At 37.6% G+C, this 20,702-nt stretch overlaps 2 protein-coding genes across 2 annotated transcripts; one reads left to right on the top strand and one right to left on the bottom strand.

Moving 5' to 3' along the window:
• Positions 1 to 917: 917 nt before the first annotated feature.
• On the bottom strand, positions 918 to 6,971 carry MBLAC2 (metallo-beta-lactamase domain containing 2). The gene is made up of 2 exons (XM_079331346.1): positions 6,469 to 6,971; positions 918 to 4,401 (listed from the first exon to the last, which is right to left on the bottom strand). Exons 1-2 carry the CDS (start codon positions 6,914 to 6,916, stop codon positions 4,013 to 4,015), a joined length of 837 nt encoding a protein of 278 aa, XP_079187472.1. The 5' UTR covers positions 6,917 to 6,971; the 3' UTR covers positions 918 to 4,012.
• Positions 6,972 to 9,065: 2,094 nt separating this feature from the next.
• POLR3G (RNA polymerase III subunit G) lies at positions 9,066 to 18,937 on the top strand (the record flags this gene model as incomplete). Its single annotated transcript, XM_079331383.1, is given in 7 exon segments — positions 9,066 to 9,244; positions 10,732 to 10,738; positions 18,181 to 18,227; positions 18,229 to 18,266; positions 18,269 to 18,297; positions 18,716 to 18,742; positions 18,746 to 18,937. Coding segments are annotated over 7 exon segments (375 nt in total), but the record flags the coding sequence as incomplete, so codon positions are not given.
• Between the last annotated feature and the right edge of the window lie 1,765 nt (positions 18,938 to 20,702).

The raw sequence follows: 20,702 nt of genomic DNA, 5'->3' as shown, positions 1-20,702 counted from the left end.
TTTTTAAAACTCTTCTGCAAGGCTGTCAGTTCTGTCTTCCCTTTGAGTGAAGATATATTCTTCTCTAGTCCTAATTTTATAGTATTTGAAACTATCCTACCACTCTGTTGTCCTTAACTGAATCTGAGTGTGCAGAAAATCATAAACCTCATCCCAACTGCTCAAAATCAGATCACATATCAGAACCATAATTCAATTAATCCTGAATTTTTTAAATGAGAAGTTGGGCAAGATTTCATGCAAGTTCAAGTTAATTTTGTTCATGTTCTTAGAGCAAAACGGTTGATGTGTAAGTGATTACACACTAGTAAAATAATTTCATGACATTCTAGAGTGCCTGGGCTTCTGACTGCCCCAAAAACCCAGAGCAATGCAGCTAACACATTTTGGCTAGCAGCTTCTCCATGTAATAGTTAGCTTCAAATAAATTTAAAACAAAACATAATGATTTTTTTATTGCTTCTGGATCGTTTCTACGCTTCCTAAGTCCATTTGAAAGTGAAGGGACTGAAGATATAGTAGTAGTATTTTGGATAATACATGTTTGAATTTTTAAGACCCAAGAGGTAATGCTTAGTGATTTAAGTCACATATGCATTAATTACAAATACGAACTTGGACCAGTGTTGCTTGAATACTGAGACTTAGATCTTAACAATAAATATTAATAAATCCTCCTTTTCCTCCACCTTTATCTCCCTCCCCCTTTCCTAACAGGGCTGCTTTTTTTTTTTGATTTGTTTTCTTTGGTTACAGATGTCTGCTCTTGTAAGGCAAGTACATCTATGATGTGCAAACATTTTTAATGCAGTTTCTTTCTCAGGAGTATAAATAATTCTGCTAGCAAGTTGTACAAATACTCCATCTAGAATGAAAAGGGCTTCTGTTGAGAAATACCTAGAAATTACTACTTAACTGCATAGGGTTATAATATTTTATTATGATAATACAATAATACACAAAAAAAATTATGTGAAAACTGTTGTTTAACATCATAACAGCCTTGACAGATTAGAGAACAAAACTTCCCATTTTATTTTTATGTCAATTCCCCAGACTACTACAAACTGCATTAACACATATTTAGATGTTACAAAAAAGTCAACACAATTCTAAATGCTCAACATGACGCAGTATTTAAACTTACAATGCAAGTTTTAAAAATTTAATCCAAGTAGTGTTGAAGGACCACTGTCAAACTCTTATGATTAACATTTGGTAAGTCTTAACAAAAATAATCGGGAACTGTTCTTTTAACTTAAGATGATTTAAGTATTGTTTATCTAGTTAATTTCTTATAATACAAAAAATAATTTCATGACCCTCAAAAAACTACTTTCATTATACTACATTTCATTATAGCAGCAGTTTACTAACAAACTCCACTTTGGGTTATGTGCATGTAAAGCTCACTTCTGAGCTACAAAATTATCCCCGAGGTTTTGACAAAGTAAAAAAGTCAAAGTTTTGGTTACATACTTAAGTAGACTTAAGCATAGCTTAATAGGACATTTTGACAGTGATCTGGCCATTTAAGGATTCTAGCTGATAGAGATACTGAGCCCAGATTAAACACAAATGATGGAGGATGGAGGTTATCTTTCCTTTTGAACTGATGTGCCTGGGAGTCACCTCTTAGGAGCTCAGGCTTCACAATACAGTAAAATCTGGCAACAGAAATTCTAATACTGGATCAAATAAACAAACTGATAGTGGTGTAACACAGAACGCCAATTCAAAGTGATCTTACTCCTCTAGTGAACATTTGCAAAACTTGAGCAGCTTGACATCCATATGGGCAGGCTTTGTGACAGGAGTTCTTGGTGACTGCCTTAAAACACAGAGTTACCACCAGGGCTCCCACAGTCCTCACAAAAGCATTGTTTAAAATGAATTATTATTACTGGTGTTACACCACCATCAACTAATTTTCAGGAATTCAATTACTGAGACACTATGGCATTCTCTGGATAACTGGTATAAGCTTTAGTGATATGTGTACCTTCAGCCTGCTTCCCAGGCTGTTTTTGTATTTCTTCTTCTGCCAGCTGAGGCCAGATAAACACTCTTGGTTCCATGACCTAAGTCCACCACTGAACACTCCTCACATCATACACTGATGTATGTGGATTTCTCAAAAAAAAAAAAAAAAAAAAAAAAGAGACTGATCTGAGTGATAAAGGGTCTTTCAAGTGCTGCATCTCTGCACATGTTCTGCCCACTTACAATTTTGCTTCAGCTTGGAGACAGGCACTTCTAAGAAAAGCTAGGCAACAACCAATCAGTACAAATCCTCTAAAGAATATATCCACAGTAAAGGCAGGAGTGCAGTCATCTATGAAAGGTAAAAAGCCTTACATAAGATATTCTCTTTTATAATTTTTAGACAGAGATGCTTTTTAAATTTTGCAATAGGCTTGTTTTTCTTCTTTCCCCAGAAGAATTTGCATCTATTCAGAAGGCTATCAAGTTCCTCTCCCTCGTGCCTTAGAAAGAGCCCAAACCTTTGGCTCCTCTACTATTGGCCATGACGGAGGCAAAACCTTCTGCATAAAGTAAAAGCCAAACAAGAAAAGTTAAACTGCACTAAAATTTGGGGACAAACATTTGCAATCTTTTTAAGAACATATAGATGTCTATGTACAAAAATAAATTCAGACAGTGTCCTTTCAAAAAAGTTAAATATATATAAACTGTTAGAATAATTACGCAAACTCTACCCATTTCAGCAGCTTTTAAATATCACACATTCAATTTTCATATGCAAACAACAATGCTATTTAGCATTTCTCAATGTATTTAACATTTTTTTAACAAACGCAATATAACACACTTTACATTTCACAACAACCATGTGCAGCATATACTTCAGATGCAAACAGTAAACATTTTGAGTTACATTCACTTTGTAATAAAAAGTGTACCAGGTACTTAATGCAGCACCTTCACTATGGCAAGGTCATCTTAAAGCCTCAATCCTTCTCCTAACACAGATGATTAAGAACAAGTTACAACACAGTCACAAAAAATACCCTTAAGCATGAACAAATGTCTTAGGCTCATCACAGTCCACTTCTCTCAACCTTCCAGAACAACATACTCTCTTAAGTATTTCTTATGAGCTGATCAGAAGAAAATAAACTCACTCAGGAAAAGCTCAACCCACTTTGTACAGGGTAGTGCAACACATTAATTCAATAGTTCACAAATTTTCTAATTCTTAATTCACATGCCTACAAGCAAAATAGTTCTCTAGTCAATGGTGAGAGTGCTCCTGCTTGCTCCCTCTCTTCTGGTGCAGTGGGTTCCTTGCAGCACACCAGGAAACATGAAAGCCTGAATAGTCTGTCTGCACCAAAAGCTTTTGTGGTGAACTGATGTATCTGTGATTGTCAGCTTGAATGTTTGGTCTATAGAACTTCCAGCTAAAATTATTCATAGTGTATTCTGAAGAAACTGCTAGACAAGTACTTTGCAAAGATAAAGCTTCAGGTGGTGACAGGCCCACAGGTGGCAATGGCTGCAGATTAACTTCCTTTTGCCCACTGAGCCCTGCAGAGATGTTGTTCCTGCCGTGACCTAATGGAACTGCTCCTAGCAGACACTAGGTCTTCACAAAAGCTGTGTAAGGTCAAAATCTGAGCAGGAGGTGATGGATAATCACATGTCTAGTACCACATCAATAAGGTTTCAGGCATGAATGTAAAACTCTCATTTTAGCATATATTTATCTGCCAGAGTTGTAACAAAAATAAAATTACACATTTCAATGGCAATACATGTACAAACATGCTCTGAAAAAGCAGAAAGGAAAACTATAGCTTTGGCTAAAGCTACTAGTTTACAGAGTTTTTATAAAAATATGAATAAAGTAGGAAAAACTGAGAATTTTTGAAGCTCACCTCTATCAATTTGCCACCTTTCTGCTAACACATACTGCTTCTGCTTGTTATTGATGCTTTCACAACCCATTTGGTTTGACAGCAGGTGACAGATCACACGGAATTGACTGTCACTGAGAAGTGATTCTTGAATTTGCAACACGAAGTGCTATGCTTGCAATGGATCTCATAGCACAGGTAGAAATCTTGTGACAAACTCCAGCTTGGGAAATGTAGTTGGAAGCCAACCGATACAGCCTTTCTGCTCCAAATATGTTGAAGTGCCCAGGCAGTACCTTCTCCACAAGACCTCTGTCTACTAACTCCATCAGGCGCCGGCAGCTTGCAACATAGTCACTGATTCTGCTGTAGGGAAGCCAGTCGATCATAGATCCATCATACACCACATCTCCGCTGAACAGAATCTTCCTGTCCTTGTCATGTAAGCAAATGCTGCCTCGGGAATGACCAGGCATGTGCATGACAGTGAGCTCTCGATCTCCTAGGCTGATCACATCCCCTGCAAACAGATTTGTTACAGGAAATTGTATGCATTTGTCATGTTTCTTAAATGACACCTGCTCATAGGCAGAGTTTATACATTCTACACATTGCAACAATGGGAGTAGAGAATTTATTTTTTTTAGTGAGCACCAAAGAAGTGTCTGAAATATAACCTTAGCAAAAAGATATTTTCAAATTACACTAACAGCTGACACAGGCTTGGATTGTATTAATGGTTGTATTAATATATTCACATTCTAATAAACTGAACAATGTGAAAAGCAATGCAGTAGAGAAAATAAAACATCTAAACTGGTTTTCCTTTCAAAATTTACAAAGGAAATTTGTATTTCACAATTTATTATAATTTTACCCTTATTTAGTTCATCTAGAATTGCACTGCTGTTAATCCAAAAAGGCAAAAGGCAAAAACATAAATTCCTGGAGGAGAACCAAGACAGGCCTCCACACACTTTCTTAATCTTTCTTATTCATTAAGACATAAAAATACAACTTTCTTACCATTAGGTAATTTTTTTTGCCAGTTTAAATGTGACTGCCTTTGAATTGTACCAGCCACTGAACTGATACTCATGTCCTTTGTCTCAGTTAACATCTTAAAAACTCTGGTGCTACTCTCACAGCCAATGTACTTGTTCTTTTACAGAAGTATTTTTAAAAATAATCCTCTCTCCTTTTTGAGGAAACAAAAAAAGCAACTTAAGCTTCTGTTGATTTACTATAGTTAAATGTCACTATAGTTACTTAACTATTACTATAATTAAATGTCACCCAGTCTTTACTGAAGCCTTCAGTAAGTTAAGTTCTGCCTTTTTTCAAGCACCTATGTGGGTTCCTAATAAAACCAAAAAGAAAGTAAAGCACTGTGCCTAAGGTGTCACCTCTCTGACAGTCAGCCTTTAGCATCTGCTGAACAGTATTGTACAGTTTAGGTGTTTTGTCACCAAAAGCCCTATTCACTGTCTCCCATTAGAGACTAAATGATCAAGGCACTTCTGTAAATGCTACATCAATACCAAGTTATTTTTCACATTTTATGTAAGTCAGGTAAAATCCAGTAAAAGTATTTATGTGGAATTCACATAAATCCCGTAATACAAAAATTGTGATCTCAATACATATTTCAGGAACTGTTCTGCACTTTCCATGTCTTGACAACTTATAAATAATAAGGGTTACCAGAGGGCATAACAAGACCTGCTGACATACCGTCTGGAGCCTAAGGATAAAGCTGGGGTGCTCAATTAGCCACCTAAATCACTGATGAGTGATTCTCATTCTAGATGGAAAAAAAACCCAGCCACCAAAACTTTCAGAGCCAGCAGAAACGGTTTAACCCACTTTTGTCTTTGTTGGTCCCATGCTGACCGCGGGTGGTTTTTAGGCTCACAAGAGTAAAAAAAATCAATCAATTCTATTATTTCATATGTGATAATTGATAAAAGATTCGTTAATTATAAAAGATTCGTTAATTATAAAAGTATTGGTGCTGTGTAAACCAGAATACTTAGGTCTGAAATGAAGCATGACACTAAAGAAAGGAAAATGTGTTATTAAATCGTTCTATTTTACTAACAGTTAGCAAAACAAGGCTTTCACACAGCCCAGTAGATTCTGCAAAATCAAATTTCCTGTTTTTGTGTGATCCATTGCAGCCTGAGACCAGACTCCCTGACTTCTACCATTTTTTATCTACAAAGACTGGATGATTATCTGTGGGACTTGATTATTTATTTAGAGACTTCACGTCATCCAGCGATCCCACGCACCACCACTGCTTACCTGGCAGAATTATGACAACGAAAAAATAACTATTGATGACTACAAGGAAACCATGCTATACAAGGGAGCAATCCAAAGTTATGTGCAGCACGGAGTGGGCAGTGGCCCCCACGTATCCGCAGTGCGCTGCTTGCTCTGTCTATATAAAATAAAGCAATCTAAATTCTGCTGAGTATTTTGCTGAGACTTTTTCCCCTCTCATTTACAACACGCAGGAGGGGCTGCGTGAAGCAGGGGAGCCGCTCCGTGCAGCCCCGGCCCGGCCCGGCCCGGCCCTTACCGTCCTGCAGCAGGCGGCTGGGCCGCACGGGCGGGACGCGGAACTGCCGCGCGCTCCAGCCGGGCCGCGGCGGCCGCGCCACCTCCCGCTCCGACAGCCACGTCACGGCCTCGTAGTTATCGCCCCGCAGCAGCGCCGCCGCCTCGGCGCTGTGCACCGCCACCTCCTCGAAGTGCTGCAGCCCGCCCGAGTGGTCGAAGTGGACGTGGGTGGCCACGGCCAGCAGCGGCCGCGGCGCGGCGGCGCTCTCGGCCGGCGCCAGCAGCCCGGCGTCGCGCAGGTAGTCGGGCAGGCTGCGCAGCCCCAGCCCCGCGTCGATCACCACGTCTCGCTGCGAGCCGCGCACCAGCCAGATGTTGGCCCGGTTGCCCGACTCGTAGAAGCGCTCCTGGATCCAAAAGATGCCGCCGCCCAGGGGCTTGTGCGCGAACCACTCCAGCGCCGACATGGCCCGGGCGGCGCTGGGCGCGGAGCCCGCGGCGCGGGCGGGGCGGCAGCGGGCCCGGCCCGGCCCACTGCGGCTGCGCGGGCGGAGCGGCCGCGCCGCCTGAGGAGAGTGTCGGGATTGTGCTGGAAATAGTTAAAAGTTAGAAGGGAGTGGTTATCTGAAACCTAAGTAATTGATTGTGTGTCATTTCATGTTTGCTTAGCTGCGCTTACAATGGGAAAAGACGAAACTAGTGAGCAGATCCAAAGGAACATAGACAATGAACCAGAAACCCATTCTTTGGAAAACTGGACTATCCCCAGAAATCATTTGTATTGTCAGTGATAGAAAAGGTCGAGAGTTTAGGGTGAGGAAGACTTGCCTTACTTCCTCCTTTTAAGACCCCTCCCCGCAAAAACGACCCCAGACTTAATTTAAGAAGTCAATCAATGCTTAATAGCTATTCCAGCTAATTACCATAGGAAGTGAGGGATGGGAGGGGCTGTTATTATGATTATGTACTTGTTTGAATCCTTTGTCAATAAATAGACTTTGTGATCACCTGTGATTTCGCAGTGCATATTAGAGGATTGCCTCACGCTGCTGCCCAGCGCTGAATAAACATAAACTTTGTAACTTTAAACTGTTAGAGAGTCTTTTGTCCGTCACAGTTGAGTGTCAGTATTAGACCAATACTCTTATTTTGGTAAATCACGCACCTGCCTCTGAAAATCAAGGATCTACGATCAGGAGTGTTATAAATGGGAAACAAAAGTCTCGTTATTCAACAAAATTTAGATTGCTTTATTTTATATAGACAGAGAAAGCAGCTGCCCGGGAAACTGTGTGCATAGGTTTGGAGGAATTTGAAAAGCTTAAATCTGTGAATCTTCTCTTTTATGAATTGTTGGGAGTCAGTGAGCCGAGGGTCTCTGAATTCTTCAGAGAGATACCAGAGTGCAGGGATTGAATTAAAACCTTTGGATGCATTGAAGTATATTAAGCCACTTGCACATAAAGTAGAAGTACAAGTTTAAGGCTCACATCTTGCTTTTCATCCTATTTTCTAAGAATTTCCCTTCCCTTCCCTTCCCTTCCCTTCCCTTCCCTTCCCTTCCCTTCCCTTCCCTTCCCTTCCCTTCCCTTCCCTTCCCTTCCCTTCCCTTCCCTTCCCTTCCCTTCCCTTCCCTTCCCTTCCCTTCCCTTCCCTTCCCTTCCCTTCCCCTTCCCTTCCCTTCCCTTCCCTTCCCTTCCCTTCCCTTCCCTTCCCTTCCCTTCCCTTCCCTTCCCTTTTTTTCTCTTAAAAAATATTTATGCTTATTATTTGATTATATAAAAATGCTTATTTTTAGACAGTATTCTGTGCTGCAGGGTGACACGGAAATGTGGTTTTGAATTATCAAAATATTTCAGTGAAAGTAACAAGTAGGAAAAACAGGCATCAGCATGTTTTCTCTGGCCTTAGTGAAAGGATGCACTGGTGCAGGTACAGCAGTGAGTCTGCAGCACCTGGCTGCACCAGGCAAGGTGCAGTACAGTGATCTTGCAGTTAATAGTGAACAGCTTGTGGGATTTGTGGGCTAGGACCTTCCAGCAGTCTCCTTGTGGTCTGTGGGAGTAAACAGTATCACAGTGCTTCAGCTGAGCTTCCCTCCCATCTATTGTCTTCTTCTCCCGTGGTCACATTTTGTACAGTGCGATGTACAATGGACAGTGTACAGCACAATGAAGTGCAATTCATGAGATAAAGCTTGGCATAAAGTGAAGGTGAAGAAATGTGACTGTAAATGTTTTGGAGGCTCTTCTTTTATGACTTTTGTTAAATATTTTAGTTAGAAACAATCTTTTTTCAGCACTTAGCTTGCATTCCTGCTGGAGTCTTTTATTGACTTTTGATTATCTTAATTACCCCTTTGCCTATGTCACTTTGTCAAAAACACTAGAATGTAGTCACAGAAAGTTCAAGGTTCTTAATCTTTTTTCACACTTCTGGTTCTTCTGGTTGAGCTCAATACAAAAGTGAAATTATAGAAGGTATAAATTTAGATATAAACATAGTTACTATGCATGTAAAAATGCCATGAAGTGTACATTTTTCTTGTAACTTTTGTTAATGTACCTGTATAGTTGGTGGATATTAGAACCTCACAAATAACAAACATAATTTGTACAAAGTACAGGCAATAAGCCAGTGCCTCTGAAAACAGGAGAAGATGAAGATTACATGTTGGCCTTAAAACAAGAGCTTAGAGGAACAACGAAAGAAATGCCATGCTTCTTGACAGCAGGAGATGAACATCAAGGTTTGCTTGTTGCTTTTTATTTTTATTTATATCTACATTTTATTTTGTGAAGCCTGATGTAATTAAAAGCATGTGTTGAGGATGAGTTTACTGATAATGAGGAAGTAAAAATGGCAGCGTGAGCTAATAGGGAATTTCTCTGCTGTTACACTTATTGAAGTGCTGTAACTGGAAAGCAACTACTGTGTGGAAAAGAGAGGTATCAAACATCTATTCCATTTGGTATACAGTAATAAACATTTAGACCATTTACATGCAGCCTTTTCAATTATATGCTAGCCAATACAAGCCAATTTGGTATTTCTATGTGCTACAATACCCTGAAATTTTTCAACAGAGCAAAGAATTACGGAGTAAATATCAGTGTTGCATTCAGGTTTCATTGAAATTGTGTAAAGACATACTCAAAATAATCAATATTTTATTTAATAGATGGAAATTCTAAAACATACTCATTTATTTTGCCCCTAAGTCCATTCAGGAAATATTGGCAAGTGTTACTGACAAGTCCCTTGAAATATGAAGATTGAGATGAGGATGAGTAATTTATTGAAGTTTTTCTCAGAAGCAGAGCTGGATTAGAAGCCAAGTCTTGATTTTACTCTGTGGGACCTAAGATTTTCTTTTGCTTACACATAACTAAAAATTAATTGCTTTGCTGTTGTTTGATAACAATAAATGCAGGAGTTAATACTCGACATCCAGTCATGCATCATTATACTGTTAAAAATCAAGCTTCCTGATCAAAAAAACTGAGCTAATGGGAAAGAAGGAAAGTATAGCTGAAAGACTTATGTGTTTACCATGCTGTGAGGGTTTTGTAAATCTTGAACTCACTGGTGATTATTACAGTGAGAAGTGCTTCTTTTCATTCATGATTTTTTGTCTAGTTTTATTAGCTGCTCAGTGCTTATTCTGAATGTTATAAATGGCAAGTGCTGTTAGAGCTTTATAAAAGTGTTTAAAAAACCTGAAGTGGCTAAACACTGGATGATCTTTTCCGTCTTATCCTGTGGTGATTTTGAATAATCTGACTTAAACTCTAAAATGTAAGGTTTGATTTACACACAAAACCAATCAGAATATTTCCTGGCTAACTATTCATGATGTTGATAATATACAGGTGTATAATTCAATCCCCTCAGGATTTTTTGGTAAATTCTGTTCATGGTGTAATGGTGAATTCTAGATGTTTTTGAAACTGCATTTTTTTTTAATTAGGCTTTGAATGTAACACACCTTACTGTGCAATTGTTTGTGTACTAAAATATGTAAAATGGAGCAGTGTGAGCAGTGAACACATTGCCAGCCAGATGTTGTGACTCACAAACCACAAGAGTATTTTCCCTGACCTGCAGCTGGAGCCCAGGGGGTGTAACTGGGTAAAACTGGTTATGAGGCAAGAACAGGTCTGGTCCTTATTTCTAAACCCCTTTATGATGACAGAGGAATTTTGAATGACTCTTTTATCATATGTCCTCTTCCATCTTCTGGGTAAACAAGTTCAGTGTCTTTGGATTTCTGTCTCACTAGAGGCTTGGTACGGTCTGGATCTTTGTCAGGCTTGAAGTTTGTTATTTCTGTTAGAGGCACAAAAAAGGAAACTGGTGTGTCTGAGAGTCAGCCAGGGTTGTGTCCAATGTACCAGCTGTTTTATGAGACAATGTTATTATCTCTCTTTTCTGACTTTTCCTCATGTAATCATTCTTAGTGTTCATTATGTTTGCTCCTGAAACCTTCTTCCTGAAATAGTGTGATCTCTCTCTGTTGCAGAGTGTATTCCTTAGTAGAACTGTCAGCTTTATAAACTACCAGAATTGACAGTTGCAGGGAAAGCAGATAGACAACCACTCAAATAATGCTTCAAATGTTCTCATCACCTCTAAGGGTAAGTTGAGATATCTTTTTGCTTCATCATTAATTGTACAAAAATGCCACATCTGAGGGGTGGATTATAATTACATCAGTGATGGTGATATAATTACATCAGTGATGGTCTGCAATTTAAAAAGCTTGTTTTCATCTCAAGTTGCAATGTGCAGTTGTCTCTGGGACTGCATTCTGTGGCAAAAGTGGTCTAGACTTAGAAAACTGTAGAATAGATTATTTTTAACTGATATTTTCTGTTACCTGATTTACAAAACATCTTGTAAAACTAAGAGGGCGTTACAGGGTGGGTTGCAAGCAGGATCTTCATAGATTGTCTGCTATGAGAGTGAATGGATTGTTACGAAACCTCAGAACAATATCTGTGAGCCAAATGGTCCTTTGAAGTATGAGAAGGGAAACCCTTTATTTAGTTAGGAGGTATCTGCCTATCTTTCTTTCATTATTCAAGTTGCAAATGAAAGCCGTATCTCATTCTACCTGGAAATTTTGGTGTGTTAATGTGCCATATAGCAAAGATTTGCATCATTCAACACTCATTTTGAGAGCATAGCAGGCATATTCTATAGAAAGTTATTTATTAACCTCACGATGTAAGTTATGAATCATTCAAATTTTTGCTATAGGTGTATCTGCCAAGACTGGGTGACTGACACCTTGGCTATGGTTTGGAATTAATTCATTAATTTTGAGTGGCAAGAGTCAGTGTATTTTTTTACTAATGGCATCAGCAATTATTTCTTCACTAAAGAGCCTTGGTCTGAAATCAAAACTATAATAATATAATAATATAATAATTATATAATAGTATAATTATTATCAAAACTTTTCCTCTCTTTGCTGATAATTTCATCTATGAATGTAACTAGTTTACATCTATAAATGTCCTTTGAGATATTGTTATTTTAATTGTAGACTCTCTTCTCTTTGCCTTCATAATAACTAAGTTTAAGATTTAGCTTCATTTATGATGTTTTCTTTTTCTTTGGTGAGCACATTCCTGCAGGATGGGATGCCATACAGAGAGACCTTCACAGACTGGAGAAGTGGCTGCATGGGAATCTAATGTGGTTTAATAGAGTGAGTGCAAGGTGCTGCACCTGGGTTGGGCATTGCCAGCAGGTTGAAGGAGGGATTTTTCCCTCTCTTCCTCTGGTGGGACCCCACCTGCTGTTCTGCCCTGGGGTCCTCAGGAAGGACAGGAAGGACATGGACCTGTTGAAGCAAGACCAGAGGAAGCCACTCTGTTGATCAGAGGGATGGAGAACCTCTCCTATGAGGAGAGACATAGAGAATTGGGATTATTCAGCCTGGAAAAGAGAAGGCTTCATGCTGACCCAATTGCAGCCTTCCAGTATTTGAAAGAAACTTACAGGAAGGATGGAGCAATAGCATGTAGTGACAGGACAAGGGAGAACAGGTTCAAATTGAAAGAGAGTAAATTTAAATTAGGTATTAGGAAGAAATTCTTTACTGTGAGGGTGTTGAGGCACTGGCACAGGTGACTCAGGGAAGTTGTGGATGCTCCATTTCTGGAGGTTCAGTGCCAAGTTGGATGGGGCTTTGAGTAACCTGATCTAGTGAAAGGTGTCCTTGGTAATGGCAATGGGGTTAGAATGAGACAATGTTTAAGGTCCCTCCCTACTCAAACCCTCATGTGATTCTATAGTCTGTGATTATGTGCTAGAAGTCTTTGACTCTAAAGGCCAAAGGCTATCTTGCTACTATTTTTTGTAAAATATCTGGGAATATTATCCCTACTTGGATTAACAGTGCAATCAGATTCAGTAATTTTGCATGAAGTGGATTTTGCAGTTGCATGTGGTAATTTGGCAAGAAAAAATGAGACTGATTTTAAAATACTAAAGTTTTGGCATTAGATATTGTATGTAAAAGGTTATTCAGTATATCTGGATGTACTTACACTGTATGACTACTGTATTATTTATAATGCATTTCTCAATTGAGTTCTTGTGCCTGGAATGAGGTTAAATGAATTAAAGTGTTAGCTGCTGTTTTGGATAGGATGCAAAGTTTTCCCACTGCAGAAGTACTGAAAGTCTTGGGCAATGATGATCAGACACAGCCTTTTGGATACTATTTATGATTAACAAAGTGATGTTAAATGTTACTCACTGGTTTTGTAAAAAAAGTTTGATTGTAATCTACCTGAAAAGTACCACTACCCTGAAAAGTAGAGAGTTAGTGTTATATTTGATGTTTCAACCTAATCTCTGAATAAATCTACATTTAATTATTTTGTGCTTTTTCAAGATAAAAGAATAAATTATAGTAATTTTGAAGTATTGGGAGTGTTTTGTTTGTTTTGGGTGTTTCTGGGTGGGGTTTTTTTGTTGGTTTTTTTTTTTTTTGTTTTGTTTTGTTTTGTTTTTTTTTTGTTTTGTTATTTTTACTTTTTTTTTGTGCTGTTTAGTTATAGGTAAATATCAAGGACTGTGTCTGGACTGCCTTTTAACTAGGGACACTGAATAACACTTTATCTATTGCAATTGAGAGATAGCCAAGAATACAAGGACAATGAAAAGGGGCAGGAGACATGGACACCAGATCTAAGGTTATCAAAGGCTAATTTCCTCTGAACCTGTGAAATGTTCTGATCTTTTAAGTGTTTGTTTTATTCCTTCTGATTCTGTATGCTAAGAGATATTGTACTTGGCATGATTTCAGATCAAGGTGAGTATTGTTTTGTCAAAAAAAAAAAAAGAAGAAAGAATCTGTTTTTATTTATTTACTCAGTTGTAACAACTGATTTGAAGCACAAATGCAGACTTTAGCTTTCCCTCCTGCTCTTTTTTCCTTACTGCACAGACAATTTTGAACTTGGAGCTGACATTGATGTTACCAAAAATAACCCAACCTGATGTCTGTTGTGGGTATCTGCTCTCACTGTTGCAAACTTAATTATATAATAATTAAATTGAAGAGACCATGGGCCACTGGAATGTCTGAACTTTTGTCTCCTTGGGATAGAAGTCAGTTTTCATTATGTGGGTAAAATCGCAATCCTGACTCCTCTCCCTCAATTTAAATTACAGCTAGAATTCCCTAAAACTGTTATGCTAAAACATTTTGGCATGCATGTAAATAGGATCAAGCACAAAAGGGGTCCCTTCCTTCCCCTGGTGGCAGGGGAAGGATTACTGCTATAAATTATCATTTTTCTACATTGAAGCTATTTTCTGTACAGATTGGAGCAGACTCTCAAGGGAGATAAAACCAAAGAAGGCAAACAAAAGAAGTATGTTATATATTTTAAGAAGCAAGTGTTACATAGTAGCTGAGAGACAGAAGACATACTGGAGGTAGTTACAGGGAAAAAAAATCTAGAAATGTTAATTAGTCTAAATCATTAAGGCTTTTGGCAGATTTTTTTTTTTTTTTTTTTTTTTTTAATATTTTGTTAGTTTGCCTGTCTTTTGTGATTTTTGTTTTGCTTCTGTAGGATGATTTTAACTTACTGGAACAGACTTATCTTCTTTCTGCCTTTCTTGTTGATATACCATATTAACATACAAGATATGTAACAGTGAAAAATTAAAATCCAAAGACGATTTTTGTTTTGAAAACCTGTATCTTTAGTCAGCAATTTCTATTCAATAGTAATTGGCTGTTCAGGTTTCCTATATATTCTGGGTTTTTCAATTATCTTGTTAATGAATTCATTGACTTTGGCACTTAAAAGCCTTTTCTTTGTAATTTAATGTGGGTTATTTTCTATTTTTTCTGATTCTACATTTTTTTTATTTTCATCTTTTTTCTGCAGAATTGTGAATCAGATCCTTCAAAAGCAGATGGAATGGGAAGTGCTTGTTCTTAAAGGAAAACAGATTTTTCTTACACAGCATTATTTGTTTTTAAAAGTGTTTTCTAATATGCATGACTTATTTTAAGTTCTCTGTAGAAATCTGTGGCTTCCCATGAAAAGAAACTCTTGGCCTCCTGTGTTCAGCTGTCTGTTTATGTATAACTGTTTGCTTTCTTCCAGGTCTTTCATGTGTCATTTTTCAGTTCACAGATAAAATAAAAAAAGGAATGTGAATGTGCTTAGTCATAGAGACTGGCTCAGCTGGAAGCTTTTTTCCTTTTTAGAACATCATTGAGAAGCATAGTGCTGAAGGTAGACTGTAAGATTCAACTGAAAATGAAATATTTATGTGCAAAATCTCCACAGCTGGGACCACAATATACCTGGTGTTTTATTCCAAAAGAAGAAACTGAGGGCTTTTATAAGCCTATGCACAAGAGTTTTCACCCAAGATCCAATGAAATAAATTAATATTTCTTGTTAAAATAATGTTGTGGTTATCATAAAAAGACAATCACTGCTCACTGGGGGAATTTTTCTTTCTTTAGTATCCGTTTCTCTAATTAAAAGTACATTCCTCTACATGTTATAATGGCAAAGATCAGCTGACCATCAGAATTTGATTTGATTAAAAAACAGGTTCTCTGTAAAAGCAAAAACCATGTGAGGATAAGGGTTTTTTTTTTTTTTTGTGGAATCCTGATGATACAAAGTTATATATAAGTCAGGAAGTTTACATAGCTGACCAATGACCCATTAGAGCTCTTGGTACTTGTCTTTGTTTTATTTGAGGACAGATAACTTTGGTGACACTTTAACCATGATGGAACAAAGGTGAACAGATTAACAGAATTTGCACAGAAATTCAATCCAGGTTCACTCTTCTCCCTTTTTAGCTTGCAGGAGTGGTTTTGGGATTAGTACAGTTCTATGCACAGGGGCAGCTTTACTTTTACACATCTCCCCTTCCTCTTCCTGGTTTCTGTTTTAACTGACCATCTGCCTTCTCAGTGACAAAACTTTGGGTAGAATTTCACATCTCTCCCACATTGACCCTGGACTGTGAAATGCAATATCCTAGATACCAGCAGTGCTGGCTGGGAAAAAAAAAAAAAAAAGGAAACATGAATAAGAAAGATAAATCAAAATGTCATCTGGATTCAGCTGACATTGTAGGCCAGCCATACACATAGATATATAGCACTCAAATGTATGCATTTTAGCCCAAGTACTGGAAGATAAGGAATTTAGAAATTACATTAGATAAGACTGTATTCCATTGCACCTCTAAGATATATCATGTAGGTAACTATTTTGCTTGAAGTTCTAACAATGGATCAGTGTCACCTAATTTCTTAAGAGCCAAAGATACCCAGCTTTTAGAGACAAATCTTACATGTCTCTTTGTTCTATATGCATTATCTCTGAAAGCCGGCAGGGCTTATGATCCCTTCTGTTCAGGGATCATAATTCTGAATTGCTCTTCTTGTGCTCCTAAAATGCCTACTTCATTTTGGATGTATTTGCTTTGATGCTGTTCCATGTTTTTGCAGAGCAGCTTTACTATCCTGAGCTCTCTGCAGTGCTTTAGTCATATAATCCTTTCCTAGGCAAAACACTGGAATAAACTCAGTATTATTTATGACAAATGCTTTTGATAAAATATAGGTGTTTTCTCAGCAGTTCTTGGTGCTCTGCTTCCTTGAGTATTTGGCTGGTATCTGGGGAACTTTGGTTTTGGGTGCTGCCATTCAAGTAACTTGTACTATATGGAATGCTATTTTTGATCTTTGCCCCACCATGTAGTTAATCAGGGAGTAATTTAATAAAGATTATGTTCATGAAACAAGGAACTAAGTAGAATTACATAACATAGATTCATTAGATGAGAGCCAACTGTAGTGCAAAAGACATGTAACTATAGTGATCATGCCTTCTGTTAGAGCTAATGAAGTTTTGCCTTTTTTCTTATATCTACTTGTTTGAAGCATCCATCATTGATGTCTTGTATGAATTAATAAAAATGAGGTTTTATCTTTTCAAGATAATTAAACATAACAAGTGAGATTTTGTTTTAGTTTCTTTGCATATTTTAAGTATATAGGTGACTATTATTTTCTGAAGCTGAGTGTCATACTTTAGCCCAGCCTCTGGTCAACTACTTGTTCAAACTGAATTTCAGACTGGCCTCTTACATAAATTAGACATTTACATCTCTGTGAATTATATAGCTCAAAATCTAAGGTATTTTTAATCCAGACACTATGGAATTTCTGTGGCATTCTCAGGATATATTTACTCTTAAGAACAAGTAAAACAAGAGAACTTGTCATTTTCACATTAAAAAAAAAAAAGTGATGTGTTTTATCTCATTAGGTGGGAAAAAAAATGGCAAAAAAACTCTTGAGGCTAAAAGTAATCTGGATGTGATTTAAAAAATTGAGGTAAGATGTGCACACTGTTTCTATATTTTATAACAGAAATTGAAGGAAAATGAAACCTAGTATATTTACTAGTTTTAAATGGAATAACCAGCATAGACTTTTTCTGGTCTTGTTATTCTGACAGGCAGCTGTTCTGCAGCGTGGTAGTAGGGGAGCAAGGGTTAGGGTAAAGATAGAGTCTGGCTGTGGAGAGACAACTTCCTTGCTCTTGTTTGCACCTGAACACAACAACCAATTGCTCTTCACTGGGCCTAATGTGAACAACAGAGCTACTACTGGAGCTTACAGAAGGAGGAACTGGTGCCAGTGTTTTTAAATCTTTTGCTGTTTCATCAATTTACTGATGTTTGAACTTAAAACAATTTACTAAGTCGAGAAGGAAGAAACATACAGAAACTTAGGAAGTGACTTCTGTTTTGTAGGCAATTACTTACCTACATGTGGCATGTGGGAACCTTAAAGGTGAAACAGCTTGGCATTTTTTCTCCTGGTGTTCCATGAGTTGTTTGAAGCAGTTATATTATTCCATACAGTATGTGGTGTTGTTTTATCAAGTATGACATGGCCTGTCAACTGTTTGAACAGTGGATGATAAAGGGAAATCATCATCTCTGTTATACAGGACATGATTTTTTACGGCTGAGGCTCGATCAAGTAAATCATTGTGCTTCACATCATACTGGTTGAAATACTGACACAATATTTGCACAGCATTGTTATGCTAACAGTCTTGCTGTTAACTGCATCTTAACTCTTTGGTAGTATAGAAGATATGCTGTTGTTGTAACATGGCATTACCTTGTTAAGGTAATTGCCTGTTGACAGGAGCTAGAAAAGAAGGATGCGGAAGAAAAATCTGAAGATAAGAAAGACAAAAGACAAAGAAGGTGAGGATGATGAAGAAGCAGAAGAACAGAGGAATATGATGAAGAGCATGAAGAGGTATAATATTAGTTTTCCTATTGACACAGTTATATCCCAGTCATAGATAGTGTGTTGGTTGGCAGGGAAATGTCCCTTAGCTCCCAATAAGGCAGAGCTGTTGTGGGAGAAATGATAACATTCATGATCTTTGCTGAACTACACTATATTGTAAATTTAAGTGAGCTCTGGAAAAAAATCTTGTACACATGAGTGTGTTCTGACAGAATCAATACACACAAGTACTCCTTTTCATCATGAGAACAGTGATGCCTGTTGTTTTGTATATATCAAAACTTCATTACAGAATTTTCCTTTTTCTTTCCCAAGAATCTATTACTGTTTTAAACTGTGGGTGCTCAAGTGCAGTTTAAATCATGTTTGTTCTATAAATTGTCTTCCGTACATATATAGTAATTTTTTTTTCCCATTGGTTTAGGAAAATGACTACATTTCTTCCTATTTTTGAGATGCTTTTGGTGCTGTCAGTGATGACAATGTGGTTGAAGCAACATAGTAGCTGCTGGTTTTATGTGATTAACTGTTCAAGCCTTCTACAACTTGAAGCCGAATTCTGGAGGTAGGCTGAGTATCAACAGACTTAATGCTTTAGCTCTGTTTTAAGCAGACTCTCCAAAAAGACATTGGAGTTTAATTGTCCTATGCTAGAGGAGAGAGGAGAGGAAAAAAAAAGAGGAGAGAGAATAATTTTTTCTGTTCTTTTGCCAAGTGTCTTGCAGACATGCCTTTTTAAGGTACTCTGGAATGTCTACAAATAGTGTAAGCTTTATGCCATTGTGTTTCCTATGCACAGAAAAAAATATGTATGCATTTTACTTGAAATTGAGCAGCTGCCCACACCTTTATCTGCCTCCTGAGTCTCGTGGTGTTCTCTCTCTTTCCACACCCCACTTCCCCATAAGAGAAACTTTCAAAAAAACAGGGATAGGGATTATCTCCCCTCCCCCTGTCACTAGCCATCAATGCTAGGTTGTAGCGAATAGATTTCTTAGAAAGACAATAGGGAAAACTCCATAGAGACAAAGGAAAAAAACCAACCCCCAACAACTAGTTAATTCTATGCCTCAACAGAAAAATCTTGAAAGAAATAATGAAATTCTTGATGACCACTGCAAAAAAAGACATATAGCCTTTATGGACATAAGCTGCTTGTTGGCAGCTGATTCTCCTGAAGAACTTTATGTAAATTTCTGAGTTCAGGTAACACAAAATAGTTGACAGCTATGCACTTTAACATAAACTGACTTGGAAGAACCTTAGTGATACATACAAACACCATGACAGTAATTTGAAGAACCGTTCGTCTAGTTAAAAGAACACATTGCTTTTAGTATTTTCGTAAAAAGGAACACATTAAAATATATTACCTTTATGAGTCAGCATAAATAATAATTAAGGATAATTTGGCTTAGAAAGAATATATGGCAGAATTTAAGAAATGATGGAATCCTAGTTTACACCAGTGCATTCACTAGTGATGAAAATTTGAGCACTTTTCCTCAGTTTCTGTGCCTGGGCAATATTTTCTTACCTCAGAGCTGTTAAGTGAGCTGGCAGATGCTATTTAATTGTTGACATACTTGTTTACTTTCCTGCCAAACAAACTGGACAGAAACAGACAACAAATCAGTGAGAAATAAACCCCAAAATATAGAAAAGGAATGTGGTGAAGCATTTCAATGTATGATGTTTCAATTAGAAAAATAAGAGAATGCCAAGAAAAAGCAAAAGCTGAATGTTTGGAAACATTCTGTGTATTTGAGAACCAACAGCTGCAGTGTTGAAAATTTACTACTGAGATTGGATGCTTGAAGAACACTGTGACAGCACATTTTCTGTGTCTCACTCTCTTTTGATAGTAAAAAAATACCATTTTTTATTGTTACATTACTGATCAGGGTTTTTGGGCTTTTTTTAGTTGGCGGGTTTTGAGGTTTTATTTACTTAAAATTATTTCACCTCACTGGTGACTGGGAAGCAATTCTGCATTAAGTCTGTGAACTTCTGTATGCAGCAAGAATTCCGTCCTTAAGGTGTAATTTTGAAATGTTCTGATAATGCCTATCATATGTAAAGGAAACGAAAATAAAATGCTGCACAGGTCACACCACAGAGGTATACCACTTCTGTTTTGAAGTGTTGTTGACTACAATGTGTAGTAAGCATTCAGCTGCACTGCACAGGAGACGCATTCTGCCAGTTAATTTTTTTTTGTAACATCACACATCAGCAGTTGTTTTGTGAATGGATGTGCCCATTTCTTGTGTATGAAATACAAAACACAGAGAGAAGGTGTGAATGAGGTAAGTATGCTGACAATTAAATTTGTTTGCCATGACTGTAACTGCTGCTGCAAGCTGTTCTTTCCCTGCGAGGTGAATGGTGAGACTCCTTGCCCCCTACGA

The sequence above is a fragment of the Erithacus rubecula genome, assembly GCF_903797595.1.
Source record: "Erithacus rubecula genome assembly, contig: SUPER_Z_unloc_3, whole genome shotgun sequence".
NCBI classification, from domain to species: Eukaryota; Metazoa; Chordata; class Aves; order Passeriformes; family Muscicapidae; genus Erithacus; species Erithacus rubecula.
The sequence above is the reverse complement of the archived record's forward strand: the minus strand, read 5'-3'. Positions and strand labels throughout refer to the sequence as shown.